Source organism: Paramormyrops kingsleyae, chromosome 2 (genome assembly GCF_048594095.1).
Source record: "Paramormyrops kingsleyae isolate MSU_618 chromosome 2, PKINGS_0.4, whole genome shotgun sequence".
Taxonomy (NCBI): domain Eukaryota; kingdom Metazoa; phylum Chordata; class Actinopteri; order Osteoglossiformes; family Mormyridae; genus Paramormyrops; species Paramormyrops kingsleyae.
This window is the reverse complement of record NC_132798.1, coordinates 7832449-7856081: the sequence shown is the minus strand read 5'-3', so window position 1 is coordinate 7856081 and position 23633 is coordinate 7832449. Positions and strand designations below refer to the sequence as shown.

The 23633-nt window shown below is 40.7% G+C and overlaps 2 protein-coding genes across 2 annotated transcripts in view; one reads left to right on the top strand and one right to left on the bottom strand.

The window, feature by feature from the left end:
• Positions 1-4719: 4719 nt before the first annotated feature.
• Positions 4720-7460, bottom strand: msmbl (microseminoprotein, beta-like). The gene is made up of 5 exons (XM_072709228.1): positions 7425-7460; positions 6162-6978; positions 5670-5751; positions 5115-5220; positions 4720-4922 (listed from the first exon to the last, which is right to left on the bottom strand). The coding sequence occupies exons 2-5, from the start codon at positions 6195-6197 to the stop codon at positions 4793-4795; spliced, it is 354 nt and encodes a 117-aa protein (XP_072565329.1). The 5' UTR covers positions 6198-6978; positions 7425-7460; the 3' UTR covers positions 4720-4792.
• Positions 7461-21554: 14094 nt separating this feature from the next.
• bmp1a (bone morphogenetic protein 1a) overlaps positions 21555-23633 on the top strand; it is a 40951-nt gene continuing 38872 nt past the window's right edge. The window contains exon 1 of the mRNA XM_023801791.2: positions 21555-21994. Coding sequence (XP_023657559.1) covers positions 21850-21994 — 145 coding nt within the window. The 5' untranslated portion in view covers positions 21555-21849. The remainder of the gene's footprint in view (positions 21995-23633) is intronic.

Here is a 23633-nt window from a genome sequence, read left to right as displayed (position 1 = left end):
CTAACAGCAATATAGAAACAGAAGCAGAATCTAACAGTAATCTAAAATCAGCTGTTTTTTAAAAATGATCTAATCTATAACATTTATTAGAGACTAGTACAGTACAAAGAACAGTGTAACACTACATATGTCATATAAATCAAAACACACAACTCATCATTAGCACTATGTGACAGCAACTGTCTACCATAATGAATGAATGGCATTGTAACGTGCCGTGTGAAAGGCCCATTACGCTATTCAATGCAAAGCACATACCTGGTTTAAGAGGTTGGACAAAGCAGGAAGCTTCAGAGTGCAGCACCAAAGCACACAGCAGCAGTGCTAATGTCACGAGCTTCTGCAGAGGAGATGTATTTGTTAGTGTAAGTGCATACTATACCTTTAATAAAGGTCTTGGCTTGGACACACTGTGCATCTTTGTCTCCGCAACCAGCCTCACTCACATTAGCCATCTTTGTGACCATGAAATCTCGGTAATTTTGTACATACAGGGCCATGATTTAGATGGTCTGTATTAGGGCTGCCGCATTAAAAGACCCATGAGTCAACTGTGATTTTGAACAGTCTTTTTTGTGCATTACAGTAATGAGATGAAGAGACAGAAGGTTACAAAAGGGGTGGCATTCCAGTGAAGAATTTTAAATGCGCAGAATCATGAATATACTTTTATATTTAGCAGGGTGCTTGAAAAAAAAAATCCACATTAGTAATTATCTGGGCAGTACTGATGCACAGGATTACCCGTAACAAACGGGGTCAGGCGGATTTGGGGCAGCTTACCAGAAAACATCGCGGGTGAGGGCTGGTCGGGTCAGTGACAAAGCAGCATTCCAACTAATAACTTCTAAGAAATGTTTCATGCAACTGTACGCTTGGGGAGAGCAGAGCTTTATTTTAACAGAAATACATGTGTGCTGCCTGTCTCATTATTCCAACAAATTCATACTGTAAACAAAGAAAGAACACAGCTGAAAGACGCACAATAGTGGCTCGTGGCTTTTACTTACACAAAAATGTTCGGAGGGCAAAAGGAAAAATGATTGGTTCAGAGAGATAACCAATCAGATTGTGGAGGAGGTGGGTACAAACAACTAAAGGAAGTGGGATCAAGACATCTGAGTGGTTGGTCCTGCCTCCTCTAGTTGCTTGGACCCACCTTTTCTACAATCTGATTGGTTATCTCTATAAACCAATCATTGTTCATTCTGCCCTCAGAACATTTTTCGGTAATGAAAACTCCCATGAACGCAATAGTGCTGGTCCTGCAGTGAGAGTTGCAGTGCAAGGTTGAAAGCATCACTGAAACTCATGCCGATGCATTGTCTAAATGCCAGATAATCTATGTAAACATATGAAGAAAAAAGAAAACGCAAACGAATAGTCGAATATTCGTATCGAATAGACTTGATAGGAAAGAACAAAGTAATTTAAAATGCAAAGTTTATCATTTAGAAATTGGTAATAGACGTTCATGTAATCGTTCAGGCTAACAGATTGATACGGGTTGAGTTTAGGGATTAGTATTATTTGCAGACTGTCCCATTCGTGGGAATCTTCCACCCCTAACCTTCCAGAATGTGAAGGGAACTACTGCATCTGAGTTTTTAGATGATAAAAGAATCTGTTCCCTGAAAAGGAATTTTACTATTTAATATCAAAATATCCAACATTACTCATTTTTTCCCCAATATTATGCACAAGTACATGTCCAACTATTTCTTTTCGAAACCTTGAAATTAGTGCATAGGAAAAGGAAGCAGGACTCCCAGTGTGTAACTGAAATGACCTGAACACTCACCATGTTTGAAGAACAAAGTCGGACTTCAGCCTGTTGGCTCCCCTATTGACTCTATCAGACAGAGAAACTGGCACTTCCACAGCTCACCTTGGAATTTAAACACTGCTTGGAAGAACTGTTTACACAAACTTTGGACTTAATGTGCCCCCCACCCCACCCCTCCCCTCCGGCCCCTCCCCTCTGGCCCCTCCAAAAAAAATAAAATCTGTTACTTTTTAAAAATAACCAAAGTATTAAGATAAAAAAAAACACTTTTTTATTAATCTTTTTGGCTCTGTGTATGCAACTTAAAGAAATTTGATTTGTAGTTTTCGTCACATTTCGTTAAGTTCCTGCTTAATTAATTACATTTCAGTTCCATTCAATACCTGACATACGACCAAGAGCTGATCACAGATTCGCTTCTCACTAGACTTTAAGGAAAAATCAGCTTTCTCCACTCTTCTGATTATACTGCTATGGAACTCTTTTTGCCTCTGTCAAGGCTTGTGTACAATAAATAAAACCATTGTGCACAGAAATGACTGAAACACATTGGTCTTTGCTATAGATTCTTTCTGTTAATGTACGGTCATGTAAAATCAAAGTGAGCTATTTTCCCTGAAAAACAGAATCTCCATTATAAAATAGACTTTAAAGAAACTTCAGATTTTCTGCAGGGAAATGAAATGATAAATAATTTGGACCAATGTATAGAATTGTTATTATTTGTGACAAAACAAACCATGATTCAGGGCTGTTTTGGACAGAGTGTTCTGTCATTTTAGCTCTTAACGTAGATGTCATCAGTCTGGTCCAGTCATCATTTCTGGCCCCTCTAGATCAAGATTTCCAACAGCGTAGACCCATTCCTGAGTGCTTTTGGGTTTCCCTTTAGAATTGTTTTCCTGCTAGAGGATCCAGCATGTTTGACAGATACTCTATTTCAAGACAGAAGCTGAATTTTGTACGCCAAAAAGCCTTCATGTTTCGATTTCAGCCACATGTTTGAGCCACGGAGTGCCAGAGGAAGCAAAGCAACCACAGAGAATAATGGAACTTCTGCTATGTTTGATGTAAGGTGAGTATTCGTTTCCTTGAAGGATTCTTTCTACTTGTTGTATTTCCAAATAGTTCTTTACCTGTCTACTAGGGGTGTACAGATGCATCGATTAAATGCATTATGATGCCTCGATTATTAGGGTGGAAACTCAATGCATTGATCTGTAACATCAGAATCAATTTTTTTGGGGGTAAAATAAAGACTCTCCTGTTTACAAGTTGCATACTCTTGTGCTCATGCACTGAAGATACACAGGCAAAGTAGCAGCCTAAGTATGTGAATTTTCTAAATGTAGGATGACAGGAGAAGGCTCATTAATATTCATAACGGAAGCAGTACCTGATGACCTTTGTGCTACGGTAAAGATCTTTACACTACAATGCTTTTGGGAAAGTCACCCGTTTCATAGCACAGAACATTCTCTCTAATGGTTAAGATGATCACTGTGATATGGTGCTTTTGGGAAACACATCGCTTTTGTACTGCAAAAAGGTTCCTTTTTGTGCTAGTCACCAATGGTTAAGCCTCTGAGACAGCTAACTATCTAGCTAAGTAAAAACTAATGGTAGCCTTAGAGATACCTGGCTTCTGATGAGCCACACCTGTTCTCAGGTAAATACCAGGAACAGGTGTGGCTCATCAGAAGACAAGTAGGATAGAAAACCGACTGGACAGTAACTCTCCAGGACTGGAGTTGGAGACCCCTGCACTAGAGGGTGTCGCTTTCCTCAGTGCTTCCCAAACTTTAGCACCTTTCTTAAGCCATTTTCACACATGAACTCTAGACATTGTCTGGAGAATCAGGTCTGGACATTTTTCAGAGGTGCCCTTTTACACGTGTAACACTGAGATTGTCTGTGTCAAATGCTTTTGCACCTACTACAAATACTCCGGCGGGATTAGACAAGGGGTGGAATTTGGGTAAAGCATGCAGAAGGCAGGACATCACTCTTAGGGAATCACAGTGTTTCATTAGCACACCGAAGATGATTTCTGATCACTCACTCCATAGTTTGGATTACACACTTGCTCTGTAGTTTGGATTACACACTCGCACCGTAGTGTGGATTACACACTCGCTCCGTAGCTTGGATTACACACTCGCACTGTGGTTTAGATTACACACTCACTCAGTAGATTGGATTACACACTCGCTCCGTAGATTGGATTACACACTCGCTCCGTAGTTTGGATTACACCGCAGGCACGCAGATGGTTTGTAATTTGATCAAACATAACTGAGTCTCTTGTTGCTCCTTGAATCTGTTGGACAGTTTCAGCAACGGCCCTTACTGACAGAATATTCTATCTACTTGTATTTTTCCATTTTCACACCAGTTGTATGACAGAAACGTCATCAACGTGTCCTCTTGCTTATTGTGAATTCTCTGCACAATGTCCTGTTCCATTCACATATTACAATCATTTATTGTGCCATGACTCCATGGTGTCAACATCATGTTTATCATGCTCCATATGATTAATGTACCTCAGTATTGGTCTTGGGCTTTTGCGTGTTTGTCTCCAGTTTACTGCCTGTGCCAAGTCTTGCAGATACCAGCTGTGTTCTGGTATCTCCTAGTGTTCTTAGTGTTTGGTTAATTGTTAATGGCCCACACCTATCCTTCACCTACATCTCGTTATCTGTATATATACGTGCCGATCCTCGCCCTGTTCCTCTGCAGTATATTGTATGCGTTGGAGGGTGTTTGCCTGTGTTCCTTGTTAATGACCTTTGCTATGGACCCCAGTTCCTGGTTTGTTTCATGTCCTTTTCAGTTCTGTTTATAATAAAGGTCCTGTACCTCAGTCATAAATTGGATCATCATTCCTCATGCCCTGTCGTGTGGAAGCCAGTCAAAGGTTTACAACTGTATAACAATGAAATGTTTATTAAAGACCTTTATAATCAGTTATTACTATTGGCAACTGGCATAAAGGCAGAAATATCACTTCCCCACTGCACCGTAGTATGGACATGACTGATTAGGGTCATCCTCTTTAAACACGTTGTATTTGCAGTTTATCTTGTCAAACTCCTTCACGCAGCCTTCTGGAAGATTAACGGGCGTCCCATACCTTATAACACAAAAGAAAGAGCGATGAAAGTTTACCAGCTTACAAAAGTAAGTGTAAATGCGCATGTATCAAAAGACTAGCCAGAAATTGAGGCCTTAAAGGACTATTACAAAATGTTATGAATCTGTGATTGTAGTCATGGAAACGCAGTTATGTAGTTATGGCTGTGGTTCTGTGTGATCGCATACTTACGCATGACAGCACTGAGAACATGTGCAGTCAAGACATTCTGAGTTCCTCCAAGATGACCCTACAGCATGCCAGGTTTTGTCTATGAAGTCCTGGCAGTGTGTGGCACCTGAACAGATAGATAGTCTTACCAGTCTGAGTGATGAGGTACGGTTTAACCCTTAACTTCTATGATGTTTTAAAAAGGAGAGGTCATGTGACTTAGAGACTAGTGTACTAAGCATCAGCAGAACGAGATATATTAGCTATATGAGGTCACATGTAGAAGGAGCTTGGCTTAGCATGCTACTGTTACTGAAATGTAACTAACAGCAATATAGAAACAGAAGCAGAATCTAACAGTAATCTAAAATCAGCTGGTTTTTAAAAATGATCTAATCTATAACATTTATTAGAGACTAGTACAAAGAACAGTGTAACACTACATATGTCATATAAATCAAAACACACAACTCATCATTAGCACTATGTGACAGCAACTGTCTACCATAATGAATTAATGGCATTGTAACGTGCCGTGTGAAAGGCCCATTACGCTATTCAATGCAAAGCACATACTTAGTTTAAGAGGATGGACAGAGCAGGCAGCTTCAGAGTGCAGCAGCAAAGCACACAGAAGCAGTGCTAATGTCACGAGCTTCTGCAGAGGAGATGAATGATGGAAGACGCGTCAATAAGGAATCAGGGGAGGTAAACCTGCAGTCCCGGAAATCCACCCAGTTTATATCTAAGGAGGCCTTTTCTACCCTGCTCTACCCCCACCCCCACCAATAAGTGATTTGCAAGAGAAGTATGAACAAAAGCACAAACGAGGCCCACTCCAAATACAGTAATCCCTTCACATTCACGAATTTGACATTCGTTTTGGTTTGCAAGTTGGCCGTGAATAATTAAACGGGGATATTTTTTGAGCTTGCTGGAAGATCACAGAATCTAGCAGACTATGCGTAAGCCAAAAACAATACTGAAAATGATTCGGAACATATTAAATAATGTAATATATAAATATTAGTGGTACATAATATTTGTTAGTGTAAGTGCATACTATACCTTTAATAAAGGTCTTGGCTTGGGCACACTGTGCATCTTCGTCTCCGCAACCAGCCTCACTCACGTTAGCCATCTTTGTGACCATGAAATCTCGGTAATTTTGTACATACAGGGCCATGATTTAGATGGTCTGTATTAGGGCTGCCGCATTAAAAGACCCATGAGTCAACTGTGATTTTGAACAGTCTTTTTTGTGCATTACAGTAATGAGATGAAGAGACAGAAGGTTACAAAAGGGGTGGCATTCCAGTGAAGAATTTTAAATGCGCAGAATCATGAATATACTTTTATATTTAGCAGGGTGCTTGAAAAAAAAATCCACATTAGTAATTATCTGGGCAGTACTGATGCACAGGATTACCCGTAACAAACGGGGTCAGGCGGATTTGGGGCAGCTTACCAGAAAACATCGCGGGTGAGGGCTGGTCGGGTCAGTGACAAAGCAGCATTCCAACTAATAACTTCTAAGAAATGTTTCATGCAACTGTACGCTTGGGGAGAGCAGAGCTTTATTTTAACAGAAATACATGTGTGCTGCCTGTCTCATTATTCCAACAAATCCATACTGTAAACAACTAAAGGAAGTGGGATCAAGACATCTGAGTGGTTGGTCCTGTCTCCTCTAGTTGCTTGGACCCACCTTCTCTACAATCTGATTGGTTATCTCTATAAACCAATCATTGTTCATTCTGCGCTCAGAACATTTTTCGGTAACTCCCATGAACGCAAAAGTACTGGTCCTGCAGTGAGAGTTGCAGTGCAAGGTTCAAAGCATCACTGAAACTCATGCCGATGCATTGTCTAAATGCCAGATAATCTATGTGAACATATGAAGAAAAAAGAAAAAAGCAAACGAATAGTCAAATATTCTTATTGAATAGCCTTGATTGGAAAGAACAAAGAAAAGAACAATTTAGAAATTGGTAATAGATGTTCATGTAATCGTTCAGGCTAACAGACTGATATGGGTTGAGGTTAGGGATTAGTATTATTTGCAGACTGTCCCATTCGTGGGAATCTTCCACCCCTAACCTTCCGGAATGTGAAGGGAACTACTGCATCTGAGTTTTTAGATGATAAAAGAATCTGTTCCCTGAAAAGGAATTTTACTATTTAATATCAAAATATCCAACATTACTCATTTTTTCCCCAATATTATGCACAAGTATATGTCCAGCTATTTCTTTTTGAAACCTTGAAATTAGTGCATAGGAAAAAGAAGCAGAACTTCCAGCGTGTGACTGAAATGACCTGAACACTCACCATGTTTGAAGAACAAAGTCAGATTTCAGCCTGTTGGCTCCCCTATTGACTCTATCAGACAGAGAAACTGGCACTTCCACAGCTCACCTTGGAATTTAAACACTGCTTGGAAGAACTGTTTACACAAACTTTGGACTTAATGTGCCCCCCACCCCACCCCTCCCCTCTGGCCCCTCCAAAAAAAATAAAATCTGTTACTTTTTAAAAATAACCAAAGTATTAAGATAAAAAAAACACTTTTTTATTAATCTTTTTGGCTCTGTGTATGCAACTTAAAGAAATTTGATTTGTAGTTTTCGTCACATTTCGTTAAGTTCCTGCTTAATTAATTACATTTCAGTTCCATTCAATACCTGAAATACGACCAAGAGCTGATCACAGATTCGCTTCTCACTAGACTTTAAGGAAAAATCTACTTTCTCCACTCTTCTGATTATACTGCTATGGAACTCTTTTTGCCTCTGTCAAGGCTTGTGTACAATAAATAAAACCATTGTGCACAGAAATGACTGAAACACATTGGTCTTTGCTACCAATGCTTTCTGTTAATGTACGGTCATGTAAAATCAAAGTGAGTTATTTTCCCTAAAAAACAGAATCTCCATTATAAAATAGACTTTAATGAAACTTCAGATTTTCTGCAGGGAAATTAAATGATAAATAATTTGGACCAATGTATAGAATTGTTATTATTTTTCACAAAACAAACCATGAATTTGGGGCTGTTTTGGACAGAGTGTTCTGTCATTTTAGCTCTTAACGTAGATGTCATCAGTCTGGCTGGCCGGCATTGAGCATTTGATTTATAAATTTCGGAAAGAGATGTGGACACAAATTAAGCAGTTACAATGTGTATCTCTCTGTTGTCCTGAGCAGTAGAAAAACTAGTAGCAAAACTAATGCTATTTATTTAAATGAAAGTTTTACCTAGATTCATTTAAATGGTAAAACGTGAAATGGTACAAGATTTCCCATGTTTTTTTAGGTCTGAAATGACATCTTACTAAGGAACAGCTATTAATGACAAAATCACATGCATGGGTGCAAAATATGAGGGGGATGGGGGGGTCACAACCCCCCAGTAATGAAGACCAGCCAATACAATCAGCTGGACCCCCTTAAATGGATGGGGACCTCAACCACCCCCCCCCCCCCCCCAGTAATGAAGTCCAGCCAATACAATCAGCTGGACCCCCTTAAATGGATGGGGATCTCAACCACCCCCCCCCCCCCCTCCCCAGTGCTCAACCCAAAGTCATGCCCTTGATCACATGGGTATAGAGATTGTGGTAGCTATGTGCAATAGCAAAACAGCAATGTTTACAAGTCTGCTCAATACACATGCACAATGCACATCTATGCACAGTACCAATGGGTGGACAGGACGGCTTTGGAGACCTTTGATTGGCTGGGCCATCATGATAGCAGGCCCAGCACTGACCAGTGCTTGGACAGGAGGACCTTGGAGATTATTGATTAACTGGACCATTGGCATAATTGGACAACAGGACCATTTGCATAATTTTGCCCCCTGTTTTCTGTTTCAAATGCTGATTTTATATCAAAAGATATTCATTTGGCTTCATAAACAAGTCAAGGTAATAGAGGCTGATACCTCTGCTGGATAAATGGTTGTAAGATGGTGCGATAGCCCCCTTTTTAGTAAAGTTTTAACTGAATTTTGTACTTGGACGTCTGGGCCACATTGTATTATTAATGTAAAATATAAAAATATAAATATTCTGCCATGCTTCTGTTACATTAACGTCAATTAGCTATCACCCAATTAAAATGTTTAAAGGGGACCCATTATACTAATTTTTACTGTTCATAGTTTTATTTTTGGGGTCTGCTGGAATAGAATTACATTTTTCATGTTCCAAAAACACACAATTTCTCTCATTTTGTACATTCACTCTATTCACTCTGTCCTTAATGGTCTGAAATGCTATTGGAGCTTTAAGCCCCATCCCTGATGAGCCCAGTGTGTTCTGATTGGTCAGCTTTCCAAACTGGTCAGCTTGACATACATGTTCCGCCCCTGTCTTGCAGTCTGCAGACAGATCCTTGCAGGTAGGTGGCCAATAAGAACTGTGATACAAGGTGACCTCAGCATGTTACCGAAATATGGGCTGGAATTCTAATCAGGCATTTCAGGCTGATTAGAGAGAGTAGTTTCTGTGGTGAGAGATACTCCCTTTGGCGTACCTTAATACTTTGCAGCCCCTTTACATGCACATAAACCTGTATAAGACGCCAAAGGAAATGTACTTATTACTTAGTACTTATTTTGCATCTTTAAGCTTATTATTAGGTTTAGTAGGTGTGTCTAAGCAGGAAAATTTGCAAACTGTGCTGCATTTTGGCCCTCCAGGACTGGATTTGGGGAACCCTGGTCAAATCTCTCCGAAGTTGAAGCAATGCTGCTTAGTGGCACCAATGTAGAAAACACTTGACATTGTGAATGCAACAACTCAAAAAGTATTTAGTATGTAAAATATTAAAGTAGTCATATTGAATTTAGAAGCATTCAGCAAAATCACTGAAATGTTTACTTATTAATTTGAATACCAGGAGAACAAAAAAACTTATGCAGCACATTATTCAGTGATTGTCTTTTAATGAAAGGCTGTAGATTTCCCAAAAGGTACTATGAACACATCATGTGAGCTGCTGTAGCATGTTGTTACAGAAAGCCCTTTAAAGTCATTTTTCTGTAATTTCATATTCATGCATTATTCTCTAATACTAAGCTGCCCATTATTTTTTGTTTAATACATCAGAGATGAATCCTTCCTCGATTCGACTCTTGTCATCTGCTTTACTGTGACTGGCTGTGTGCTAAGGAGCTACAAACCACTGCCCCACCTTATTCTGGTAAAAAAAATCTCCCAATTCCTGGGTTGCAAGGGGCCTGGAACCTATCCCAGGTGGTACAGGACACAAGCCCAGAGAGACTGCCAGGCCGTTGCAGGGCAGAAACCCGCAAACACTTACACAACATGGGCAGTTCACAGATGCCAATTAGCGTAACTGGTTGTCTTTGGACTGTAGAAGGACATGAGGAGACAGTGTCCTCTCAGAGAGAGTGGAGGTGGGATTCCAGCCCCCAACCCTAGAGGTATCAGGCAACAGTGTTACTTACTGTGTACCCTCAACTAACCATAGCCATAAATAACCAAACAAAATACAAGACTTTTGCCATTTTAACTTGTTTGATTGCAGTCACAGACTTTTATAAAATTGAGTTTCCCCTTATAGGGAATGATAAAATGATCCCCACAATGTCAAAATAACAGGTTTTTATCGGTTTTTGGCGAACAGATGTCCCCACAATGTTTACGTAAAACACACATACACACACACACACACACACACACACACACACACACACACACACACACGATTCAAACCCCCAACCCTAGAGGAGAGCAGTGACTGATATACCAGCTGAGCCACTGAGGCACCCAAAGCCTGGTGCAGTTTCAGCAATTTCTCACATCCATTGGAGGAGAACAAATGAAAATGTATAATGAAACTTCCATTATTCTGGTCCTTCAGGATTACTTTAAATGATTCTGCTACACTGACAAAGCCTCTACATTTCTAACAAAATAGGCTAGGAAAGCTAGAAGAATTAAATTAGGATGTAACCAAGGCAAGTCCTTATGTGAATGATGAGGGAATGCCATTAAATGTGGAAATAAATACACAATATTGACTTAGACCTATTACAATTCAAATAGAACATTTTATTCAGTTTTTTTAAATAGATGTTTCCAAACAAGATACCTTCAGTAACTTGAGTTAGTGTGATACAGGTTAACAAAATGTATAAATTCAAAATCATTCATGGACAACTGAAACCATCACATCCTAATCAATGTTTCAATATCCTCCTGAGACCCAAGGAAAAAAGTGCCCTTCAATTTAGGTTATTTGTCTTTGGAGGAAATAAGACATCTTACAAGTTAGATTTTTTCAAATTTATTTTTATTTTTAATTTCACAGCATGTCCTCTTTAGTGTACAACAGGAATAAATACGTTTCCTAACATCAGTGAAAAGATAGTTGCAGAATTATAATGTCCACTACAATGGACATAAATGGGTGGGGTCTCCGGAGGATATACTTACCTGCCAGCTGTGATATTTCTAAAAATGAAATAATGCTTTTGAATGTGCATGATTCTCTTCTAAAACACCCTGCTGAATGTTTAACAAAGACATTAGATGACAACAGCGAAAGTAATAAACTTCCTCTACTTTTTAAATTCTGCACGCACGTCCGTTTTAATGAATTTTTAATTTGTCTCTCTTACGGTTTGAATTTTCTGCTACTTTCAAGCCACAAGCAGTATATTAACTCTGAGAGCTAATGCAGTGGCATTTTCCATTTCCAGGACCTTATAATCTTCGACCTGTCTCCTTTTACGACTGTGTATAATAACCTTTAAAGATCCCAGTCACAAATCTGTACTTTATGAAAATTCCCTAGACTGGTAATTAAGAAAAAAAAAACGATAACAGAAGGTCTGTCTACCACTGAACAGAATGCTGTTTATAATTTATTTACTTTAGTTAAAACTACCAACACTCAGTGAATTTTTTATTTAAAATATGCTCCTGGTATTAATATCACATTAATAATGTTGTCATTGTAGGGATTAGGGTTTCTCCCATATAAATGAATGGAGGGTTTCTTCCCCTATTCTAAAGACATGCAGATAGGTGTCTCTAATTTGTCCATGGAATGTGAATGTGCACCTGCCCTGTGACAGACTGGCATCCTGCCCAGGATGTACCCCAGCCTCATGCCCAATGCTGCCTGAAATAGGCTCATGACCAGAAAAGCTAGTTAGAAGATAGATGGATGGTATCACGTCGAGGAAAGCTTCATTGTCATTTCAGTCATGTACAGTACCCAGTGAAACATTCCACCTGGGCCCAGGGTGTAACATTGATGACAGGACAGTCATTACAGGGTTAATGATAGAGTTTTTATAATAATTTATGTAGATCACAGAGACATTTCTTTACAGTTATTAATAATCTAAGGGTGACGATGCACAGGGCAACTTTTCCAGCGATGTTACTCTGGCATTTTCCCATTGATATTGGGCCAGTAAATTCCATTTGAAAAACTGCGATCAGCAGTGGGCAACTTTGTGCATTCATCTAGATCCTGACGAGTTGCCCGTACTTTCACATGAGGCCTGTACTACGAAGCGAGGTTACTGGCTTATCGGGGTAACTTGTTGGATTTAAGGTAGTTTGGGCAAAATGTAAGTAAACGAATATGAAATCCATTTAAACTGTGGTACCTTAAATCCGACAAGTTACCCCGATAAGCCAGTAACCCCGCTTCGTAGTACAGGCCATTGGTTGGCAGTTGCCCGGCAACATTGCTCGAAAAGTAGTCCTGTGTATCATCAACATAAGGGGAGGGGAGACAAAGGGAAGACACCATAGCATTACAAATAACATAACACTGGGAAATGAGTGCATGGAAGTTCTGGTCATGCTTAAAGTGCACTGCGGATGTAAACGGACCTTTTCAGTAGTCCTGTAGATGTGGGCAACATAGTGGCATTTGGGGTGTGTGTTAGAGATGGGGCAGCTTTATAAAGTCTGACAGTCTTTGACAAGAAGCTGGCGCACAGTTTGGCAGACAGGGACCAGATGGATGTTCCATGCTGGACGGAAAATGGGCAAAGAGTTCGGGGGGGGGGGTCCTCACCACATGGATGGAAGCTTTGTGGATGCAGCATGTGTGGAAAAGGTCCTGGACATGGGGTAGATGTGAGTCCACATTATCTTTGGTAGCTCCAGGGTGCCCCAGTACAGCAGAGGCATTCAAACCATTTTTTGGCAGGGCCCCCTACACCTGACATATTTGTCCTGATCCCTCAAATGAAATTTGGGGGAGGGACGCCTTCCCATAGACAGCTTATCTGGGGGAATTTTGGACATTGTGAGATGTCATTTTTTCACACCCACCACACACTTCTCTTCCCCCCCCCCTCACCCGCACCGCCCCTCCCCCCCTGCACTTCCACTGTGCTCCACCAGAGGGGTGTGACCCACAGCACAAATACCTCTGCTGTAGAATGTGGTGAAGATGGGAGCTGGGAGGGTGGCTGTCTTTCACACAGTGTAGGAAGTGCAGGTGTTCCTGCGCTCGCTTGGTCAGGGAGCTGGTGTTGGTTGCCCAGGTGAGGTTCGTGATGTTGCACATCCTGTTGAAGCTGTTGATCCTCAGCGTGAAGAAGTCAGACCAGGACTGCCTGAAGATCAGATATAATTAAAGAGGATTAGAGCTAACTAGAGATAATAATTTCAGCAGAGCTGCGCTGGTGACTAATAGTCACAGCATAAGTGAATCAATAACCATCACATAAAAATGATGGCTTCTTAAAACTCTTTGATGGCAAAATTATTTAGATTGTAGATAAGAATGAAGGAGTATCTCCTAGCTCTGACATCAGCTCACAGATCTGTGACATGTCTAACGCTGACGGTGCTATCAGATATTTTAAGTACCTTCAGTTATATGAATAATTTCCTGGCACGTTATTCTAATTCGGTATCTTCAATACATATGAATGAATATATGCAACTGCGGTGGGCTGGCCCCCCGTCCCGGGTTGTTCCCTGCCTCGTGCCCGTTGCTTCCGGGATGGGCTCCAGACCCCCCGCGACCCAGTAGGATAAGCGGGTTGGACAATGGATGGATGGATGGATGGATGAATATATGCAATCTTATAGATGTGCATCACACCTCCAGGGTAGTTTAAATCCGGTTCCTGCTCTGTTTTTGGGTTTCCTCCCTCAGTCCAAGCACGAGCAGTTAGCTTTACTGGTGTCTGCTGCTGGTGTTGACCATGGTTTGTGTTTTTGTGTGTGGCCTTTGACGGACTGGCATCCTGGATGTTTTGCTCTGTTCTGCTTTTTGGGAAAAACTCCAGCTTCGTCGTGACTCAGCACTGGAAGCAGTTGGAGTATGGATTGAATTTTAGGGTAACACAAATAACATAGTATCAGAATATTTATCAGTTACTATTTCTATTAATAAATCTGATAATTCTGCAAACCTCTGTGAACTACTGAAGGAACAGATAATGAATAACTCAAGTGAAATACTGATCTGTGAAATACTGATCTCATATTTGTTCGTCACGAATAGTGATACATTTTTTAAGTGAAGTAGCTACTAGATTTTTTCATGATTTGTACTTCAGTAGTAACTGAGTTTCTACTAAGTGCTTGTGCTCTCTCAAGTAAAGTGTTACCAAATTTAGCACTCCCTGATAAACACGTTCTAAAAGACGGAGGGAAATAGAAATGTCGTTTCAAGGTCTTTCCAGCAGGTGGCGCAGCACTCATTATGGACTATTCGAGGTTTTAAATCGTCTTTGCTTGTTAAAAGACAAGAATGTATTAAAATCATACTCAGTGGTACTACTCAAAATAATAGGCAGCACTGACAGCAAAGAACAATCTTTTTTGAGATATTTAAAATATTCCTTCTTGTTTTCTTAAGAACGGGTATGATGTTTACCTGGGAAGGCAAACTCAGAAATGATTATATTCATTTTTAAAATTAATCACTGAAAAAAACTGTGCTGTCTAGATATTAGAAGAACTCAAAACCCTGTTTATTTTTCTTAAAAAAAAACACCATATCTGTAAAACGTGATCGTATAATGTCATAGTCAGTATATAATTTTACCTGGATCTTAACCTGGATCTTAGGAACAATTGCAAAGCTGGTGTTTTTCATTTCACTTCTTAATCAAAAGCACAATCTAAAATTGTTAATCACTGAAGTTGAGGTATTGTATTTCTGTACTTACTCACCATTGGTATGGCACCTTTTGTACTGTACACTGAAAGGTCTGCTTATGTGTAAATGAACTTGTGAAGCTTCTGCGGACAGGTGCGCATGAATATTTATGAGTTATGAGACAATATTTACTGTTATTGGGGATCCTGCTCATGAATATTTATAGTCCCTGAAAAGGGGGTTTAGATTTCCATGGAGACTTTCTAAGGGGGGAACAGGAGAGAGCAATGTGCATTATGTTTTATTGCAGTTACTGTGTGGTCCTTATACTCACAGAGGGAAGGGCAGAACTTTTTTTTGTTATTATAATGTATTGTAGTTTATTGTAATTTCTTTGCCAAGGTGGTTAGGAGCCTATTCTGGGAAGCAAAGGGCACGCAGAGAGCAAATGTCTGAAGTGAACTAACAATATTTAAGTGTCTGTGTGTATATATACACAGCCAATGCTACACACGGCATGTAGAGCTGACTATCCGCCCTCCAGTTATCTCATTAGATTGATTAAACCTTTTGGAAATGCTATGCTGTTTCTATTAAGGGAGGAACAACTGAGATCCAAAATAACTAGATCATATATCATAAAAATAACAACCAAGATCTAAATAAAACTTGTGTTAATTAGCAGTTCATTTGGTATTACATAAAAAGGCATCACGGAGGAGGTGACTAATTGCCATAGTGATATATATGATATATGATTCATATATATATATATATAGGTGTGTGTGTGTGTGTGTGTGTGTATGCATAGGAAATGTCTGTGTGCTGAACAGTGTGTACAACTGCCAGTTCCTGTAGGTGATGTCACTTCAACACATTTTGTATTTTTAAGAGAGTATTTTTACATCTATTTAAGCTGTTACGTGGGTTGTCCCAGAGTGCTATGCTATCTGGAACCCAGCCTTGGAACAGGCATCGCCCACGGTGGCTTTTTGCATATCCCGGTAGGGAACACTCGGGTTCGAACGGCCAAGCAGCAGCAGTGGGATATGCGATTACAGTGAGGAACATGTCAGAGAGCGGTCGAGAGTTTTGCGAGCGTGCGGCTATGCTAGCTGTGCAAAGCGGAACACCGAGGGCTGCCAGGCAAGCTTCAAGCAGATACCAGGCCACAGTGACTAATGGGTGATAATATTTAGTGCACAGATCACTGTGAAGTGAAACAGTTGGACTGTATTAAGCATACAGGCAGCTTAGGGCTTGACTCGCTTTTTCTTTGCTAATATCCTGCTTTCATTTCACCATACAGCTTTTGAATTTACCAACATATTATTTGGTCCCCAGGCCCTAACAAATACTATTATCAAAAATCCACTCACAGTGTGTATATTAGGCTCAAAATACTACCAGAAAGTTTTTTTTCCTGAAAAGTCACCCCTACAAACTGTGATATTTTAGCTTATGGTAGTTTTACTTAAACAAAAATGTTCTGATGGCAGGAAGAAAAATGATTGGTTCAGAGAGATAACCAATCAGATTGTAGAGGAGGTGGGTCCAAGCTACTAGAGGACACAGGACCAAGACATCTGATTGGTTGGTCCTGCCTCATCTAGTTGCTTGGATCCACCTCTTCTACAATCTGATTGGTTATCTCCCTGAAGTAATCATTTTTCTTTCTGCCATCAGAACATTTTTGTTTAAGTAAAGCTCCCATGAGTGGTATTTTAACGTTAAAATACAAGTTAAAAAGATAATCCACCTGAGTCTGATGCAAACAAACTTAGGAACCACATGTTCTGGTCTCTTGTTTTTCCCCCGTTTCATATTTCCAGCTTAGCAGTGATTTCTTGACATCCCTTAGACCTTGGTTCCCTTGAAAAAACAGCAGAGTATACACTAGCCTAATGCTTATAGCCGGTTTGCTCTGAGCCTTCTGTGCCTCCCAAGGTCAGGAGGCCTGTGTCTTTGTCCTCTAAATCAACACCTGTCGAGCCCGAGGTGCAGCCTTCTGGGATGGTTATGTGATATTTCCACAGTGTATAATCTCAGCTAAAGGACTGTCGTAGTACACACTCTCTGAGTGGACCAATGTTCACATTCTCACGTTAGATCTATATTCATGCAAACGCATTATGAAAAACTAAATATGCAGAAGATAAGCAAACATATAATTTGAAATTGTCTGTAATATATATAGATATATTCAGGTGCTGTTTAACTCAGGACATGCTGACATGTTAATCAGTGTTTTTTTTTTTTTTTGCATTCCCTGCCTTACACCGGATAATCTAAGAGTATTGAAAGCTGTAACTTTACATCATGGTAGGTACAGTAACAATGCTATCGGAACCACCAAGTGGCCAGGCATAACTGTTTAGTGTAGGGGATCAGAAGATGAATTTCACCTTGGGTGCCCCTACGGATTCGGATCTTGTCTTGTGTATAAATATGAAAAATTCAGTAACATAAGATGAATGTGCTCTGACAAACCACCTGTGAAAGATTCCTTTATGTTTTGCTGGCGTAGTACATTTCTAATCTGCATTTTCCGATTCACCAACTCTTCCACACCTGGATTTTGTAATATTCCCTAAAATGAAAATCACAGGCTAGGAATCTCACTTCTTCCGGAAGGCTGTTAATAGAAGCTGATATTTTTTGTCATTTTCTGTCATATGCCATTCGGTACTCATCTAGTTCAGGGTCCTGGAACCTCTCTCAGGCAGTTTAGGGCAAAAGTTGGGTTCCACATTGGATGGGATGCCAGTCCATATCAGGACACATACACACATACTTATACACTATACTCAACTTATGTTTTTGGATAGTAGAGGGAAATCAGGGTATCAGGAGGAAACCCAAAGAAATATAAGGAGAACATGCAAATTCTAGGGTGGGGCTTGAATCTGAACCTTCCTGCAGTGTTTATATGGACCTCTATAAGATGTTTGATGTAGTGGATAACATGCCATACCGAACACGGTCTGATTGTATATAGAGAGCATACAAGTAAGACTTGGCTGATGTCAAAAGAAACAAATCCATACACAGTCAATCTGAGACATGATGGCCGAGTGGCTGCAAAACCTCAAACCAAACTCAAACCAAACTGAAGCCTCAATCTTTTTCAATGTGGGATTTTGTCCTTGATATGGGTTGAAGTTACATAAATGCAGAACTGATTAGGCCATGACGCACTGCGAAGCCAAATCTGTATCCATGACAGTTACACTGCATGAACTCAGACTCAGAGACCCCTTCATACAGCTAGACAGTATGAGCCGATATCAGAAGACCAATTCTGATCCAAACAAGCTGAGAGAAAATATAATGCGTCTCCCTTACCCCACTCTTCATTTTTTTCTTAACATTTCATCAATATTCCATAATATTCCGTTTTTAGGAATGCATGTGTACTGCGTATTTTCGAAGTTCTCTGCACTAAGTTTATTTCTCTGCACTTTATTGGCCTTGCACCTTGTCTGTTTGGCAATCAATGTATGCGGGTCTGTGCTCTATTTACCTGGAAGCTGCATGCAGTTGAATTTCCCCCTGGGATCAATAAAAATTGATCTAATCTAATCTACATCATCACAAATCAACATGGATGTCACTCAAAAAAGAGCAGGCTATTCAGAACCCCTACTTTTCCAGTCGTTTACCCTTTCAATATCAGTAATATGAAACACGTTACCTTTCACTTTTAATTCACTGACAAGTAAATTTTGATTAATCTTCGATTTTTAAAGTCTTTTACGTTACATACTATTTGAGGCTATAATAACGATGTAACTGTCATGTTGTTTTGTATTTACTATCCTGGTAGAGATAAATCCCTATACACAAATACAGACCACTGCATATATTACTTTTGTAGTAGGTAGTACTTTGAGTTGTTATTTCCTAAGATCTATCCCTCATTATATGGAACAGCTCGCATTCCTTCATGTACGAGGAATGGCAGCATGAAGCAGAATAGTGTGGATAGAATGTGCCAGCTTCACACTTCAGACGCATGTCCCAAGGAAGAGTACGGCACTCTGTTGTCACGCAGCCCGCACTGGGACCCCCGCTGTGAAACACACCTATTGTCAGCTCCTTCATTTGACAGCTGCCAATGCCAGACGCACACTCAGGTCACGCTGTCGCTCCTCTCAAACTCTCATAACTCATTTTCAGCTCAGATATGTGGTAAAAACAAATCAGGACAGTAGATATGCCTAAAATTAATCTCTGAAACTGCGCTGGTTTGAAACCAGCTGGCTGTAAAGTTAGCCCTGCTGTTTTCCATCTTCCTTTCTGTTTGTTTTCCCCCCCTATAAATATTAAGCGTATACATAAGTGTATAGGTAATGCGTAGAAAATTGGGACTTGACAGAGCAGCAAGTCTTTGCCATCACGCTGCGTCCAGAACGGTTAAACCGCACACCACCCCAACAAATCTCCTGCTTTATTAAACAAACATGAGAAATGGGCGGGACCCCACACATGCACGAAATCTTGCAGTTCATATGTAAAAGAGGCCCCCTCCCAGCACGCTGTGCAATAGCTATTAAAAAAAATAGGGGGACAAGGGGGAGGTGGGTTGCCTTACAAAGCAAAAAAGGCAGAATTCCTAAACAGCCTCCCCAAGTATCGGCTGTGAACAACTCACTTCCACACCCGGCTGAACTGGCACACACTGACAGGACGGCCTATTCAGCGGAAGTAGGAAACAAACAGAAAGTCATGCGAACAAGAACCCAGAAACATTATCTGAATGTTTCAATAGATTTTTAGAAAGCCACAAAGGAAAAGTGTTTCCATTTCACTGCCAAAATACTAATCAGACAATAAACAAGCGGTGGGTGTGTTCAAACTGCAAAAACCAGGATTTTGTTTTATAAATTACTGCAAAGACAGGGCTGTCCACACTGGTGAGATGCTCACTGCCATTTACAACACTGAATACATGCATTATGGACTTTTACAGCGTTCTTTCTCCTTTGCTTTGATTTGCTATGAAGTGGGTCAGCTGGTTTAGAAAAGCAATACAGAAGTACCCAAGCCCTGCACTGTATACATGTTTGGTCGATGTACTCCACAATGAAAACACAGATTAAGACAAAATGAGACAAAGTGACTAAAACATGACCCAAGCGTACAAAATCCAGAAGAGCACGGCTAACTGAACTTTTGATAATGACGACTGAAAAAGACAAGACCATGAATGGAATCTATTTGTAAACCAGTTCAAGATGGGGTTTTTTTAAATAGTCTTAACACAATGGGTGATGGTTTGAAAAACATATAAGCCTAATACTTGTGAGATCAGTTCATCCAAGGCATCACTTAATAAAGACATCAGGGTAACACTTTACTTGCGGGGGGTGGGGGGGGGGGGTGAAATAATATAGTATCATGTTATTACTTATATATTAATTAAACACAAACTAAGTCTTAGTCACACACTGATCTCATGCTTGTTCATCATTAATGAATTGTGACACATCCTTCATCTCAAGCAGCTACTATATTTACTAAATATGTTCATTCTGTAAATCATTGTGAACTAGTGAAGGAACAAATAACAAATGTGAAATACTTCTCATGTTTGTACATCATTAATGAATTGACATCTTTTATCTCAAGTAACTACTGCATTTGTTCATGATTCGTACTTCAGTAGTAACTGAGTTATTAAGCGACATCTGGAGCGACACCATCTTGAATAAATGTCCCTGTGGTTTGCACAGATTTGTCTTAATTCCTGTTTAAGTCCACTTATCCAAGTGTGTTAGGGATAGGTTCATATCGTCCAAAACGACTTTTTACCCAATTTTACTAAAATATATGTGTGCACTCGTTCCTCGTTTATAAGTAACCTTCATGGAAAATAAACTTTTAAGATGATGTTACAATCAAGGGTCGTCAACCTGTCCTTACAAGGGGAAACGTATTCGTGACAACATTTTGCAGACTACCTTTTTCAAACCATACCGGTAGTAAAAAAAAAAATAAATTATTTTCTTCAAAGTGCCCGTCAAAATTAAGCTGGTCATGCTGTTGACCCTTGGTTCCCCGATGGGCAACTTCGTAAATCAAGTCCGCCGCTCGCAAATTGATCAAGTGAATGTTTCTATTTGGGGAGTGTGGGGGTGGCGGCGGGTCCCGTCCGCACTAATACAGGGCCGCTTTGTATGACCCCCATACCATTTAAATGCATTGCGACACCGCCGCCTTCCTCACACCCTCCAAACGTTTTACCTGACCTATAAGGCCGTGGGCTGGGCTTGCATATTCTGTCGGCGAGTCTAAACTAGTCCGGGGGCTATGTGGCACGAGGACCCGTGCGGGGCAGAGGAGAAGCCGCGCGCTCCCGTGTTGCGGTGCGCTCCTGCAAAGTTTGCGAGCGCTGCCCTGGCCCCATGCCCGGCTCCCAGAGCGAATCGCTGCCCCAGAAGCGAGACATTGTGAAGAGGCTGAGCTCCGCTTTTTAAAACCCGCCCTCCGGAGAGATCTCATTTCCCCCAAAACCTCCCATTTTTCTCTCTCTCTCACTCTCTCTCTCTCCCTATCCCTTTACTCATTCCTCCTCTTCTTTCCCCCTTTTTTTTATTTCTTGTCTTTCCGTAAAAAAGCGGCCCCACTCCGCAAAGCCATGGGCATCGCGACGAGGTGCGCCTTTCTCCTGTCCTGCCTTCGCCTGCTTTCGGCGATCGATCTGGACGAGGTCGAGCCGAGCTACTATGTGGAAGTCGCGGCTACTTCGGATGCCATCGATTACAAGGATCCCTGCAAAGCTGGTGAGCTTCACGGACCGTGTCCGGTTTTCTTTTCCATCTATTTGCAAGCATCACTGGCGACGAAAGCCGCCGTGCGTTTTGGTATTTTATGGTCACTGAAGAAATGACATCGGCGAATTTTGCCTGCCATGCAAAAAAACGAAAACAAAAAGCGGAGCGATGAAAACATTCTGAACAGATCCTGCTCCGCTTGTTGTTTTTAATACTCCGGAGTATCATCGACTCCGGGACAAACCTTTTTTCCTAGAAATCACTGCTTTGAATTTGATATTAGTTGTCGTGGCTGAAATAGTTAATGGTACGGGGAAGTGGATTGTGATAACAGTTAAGTAAACGAGATGTTCTGTTCCATAGTTTAAAGCAAGAAGAAAAGTTTCCGACACTGCATTTCCAAAGTGCAAACGTCAAGTCTGAACTATTTTATAGCTGCTTAGACCCGTCTTTCCACGGGAAAACACACGTACACGGATGTCAGACTCCGCATCGGAGATCTAGTCCGATTTATCGACTATAAATATCGATCGCATAATAAATTATAGACACGTATAGAAAACAACTTTACAAGAAGCCCCTATGGCATTTCTCGAAGTTATAAAAACCTAATATCGATAATGAAAAAATATACCGGCCTTAAAATTGATAACTAGGGAGATATTCCAGGAATAGGGTAATCTATGATGGCTGTACCGTCAGGCTGTATGACATAGATTTCGGCAGTAAATGTGCGATGGCGTGTCTTTGCCGGTTCCGCCGACCCAGGTCGCCCTGCTTCCGCGGTTCCCGAGCACCAGGACATACGGGCTGCGATGGGGGCGGGGGGGCACCCAGTGACGGGTTTAATTTCCGTAGCAACGATCCGTGGTCCCCCAGTGGCCCGGTCTGCATGAGGCTAATTGACTATACTTAAACTCATTAAATCTGGACTGGTAGATGTGCAGTCGTTATTTTCACACTCGCCCGCAGCAGTTTGATCCGGTTCCGAATAATGACTTGGAGTTTGAAGTGTCCGCACTGTCCCCCATGGTCGATGCTGGGGAGAAGCCCGGTGCCGCTTAGACTCAGCCGTCAAAGTATTACAGCATTTAATAAATGCTTCCCGGGGCCACTATTTCTCCCTTCTCTAGTGATTCAGAAGTAATTTCCATGCCGTCCCCCTTGACAGGGAGATGCCTAACGAGATGGTCCACTTTGCGCATAGGGAGATTCTGGTCTCAGTCTGTTAGGGGCCCCTTCCCCTTGTCTGAGTTGAGCTTCCTCTGGCCTGAATTTTTGTCCTCATTTGTAGGCAATGAAAACCTAATCTATTAACGTTTTTTTAAGAAGGTTAAACAATTCTGGGTACTTATTTGATAATAAGTCAACCGATGGCCCAGATATGGGGCTTCTTTGTCTACAGTGAATCAGGATTATTATAGTTTTGAAATTTACATTAATTTTTGTTTAGTTTTCCATGGTGATTTTCAGTTTTACTTAAGTTTTTTTTTTGTGTATGAAAAGTTTTAGTTTCATTTTTATTGAATGAACATTTATAGTTTTAGTTTAGTTTTTATTTAGTTTCAGTATTAATTTTAGTTTTCAGTACCTTGTTTCGGTACCACACTGGGAGTGATTCCCATGTTTTCAACCTGCACATGAATCC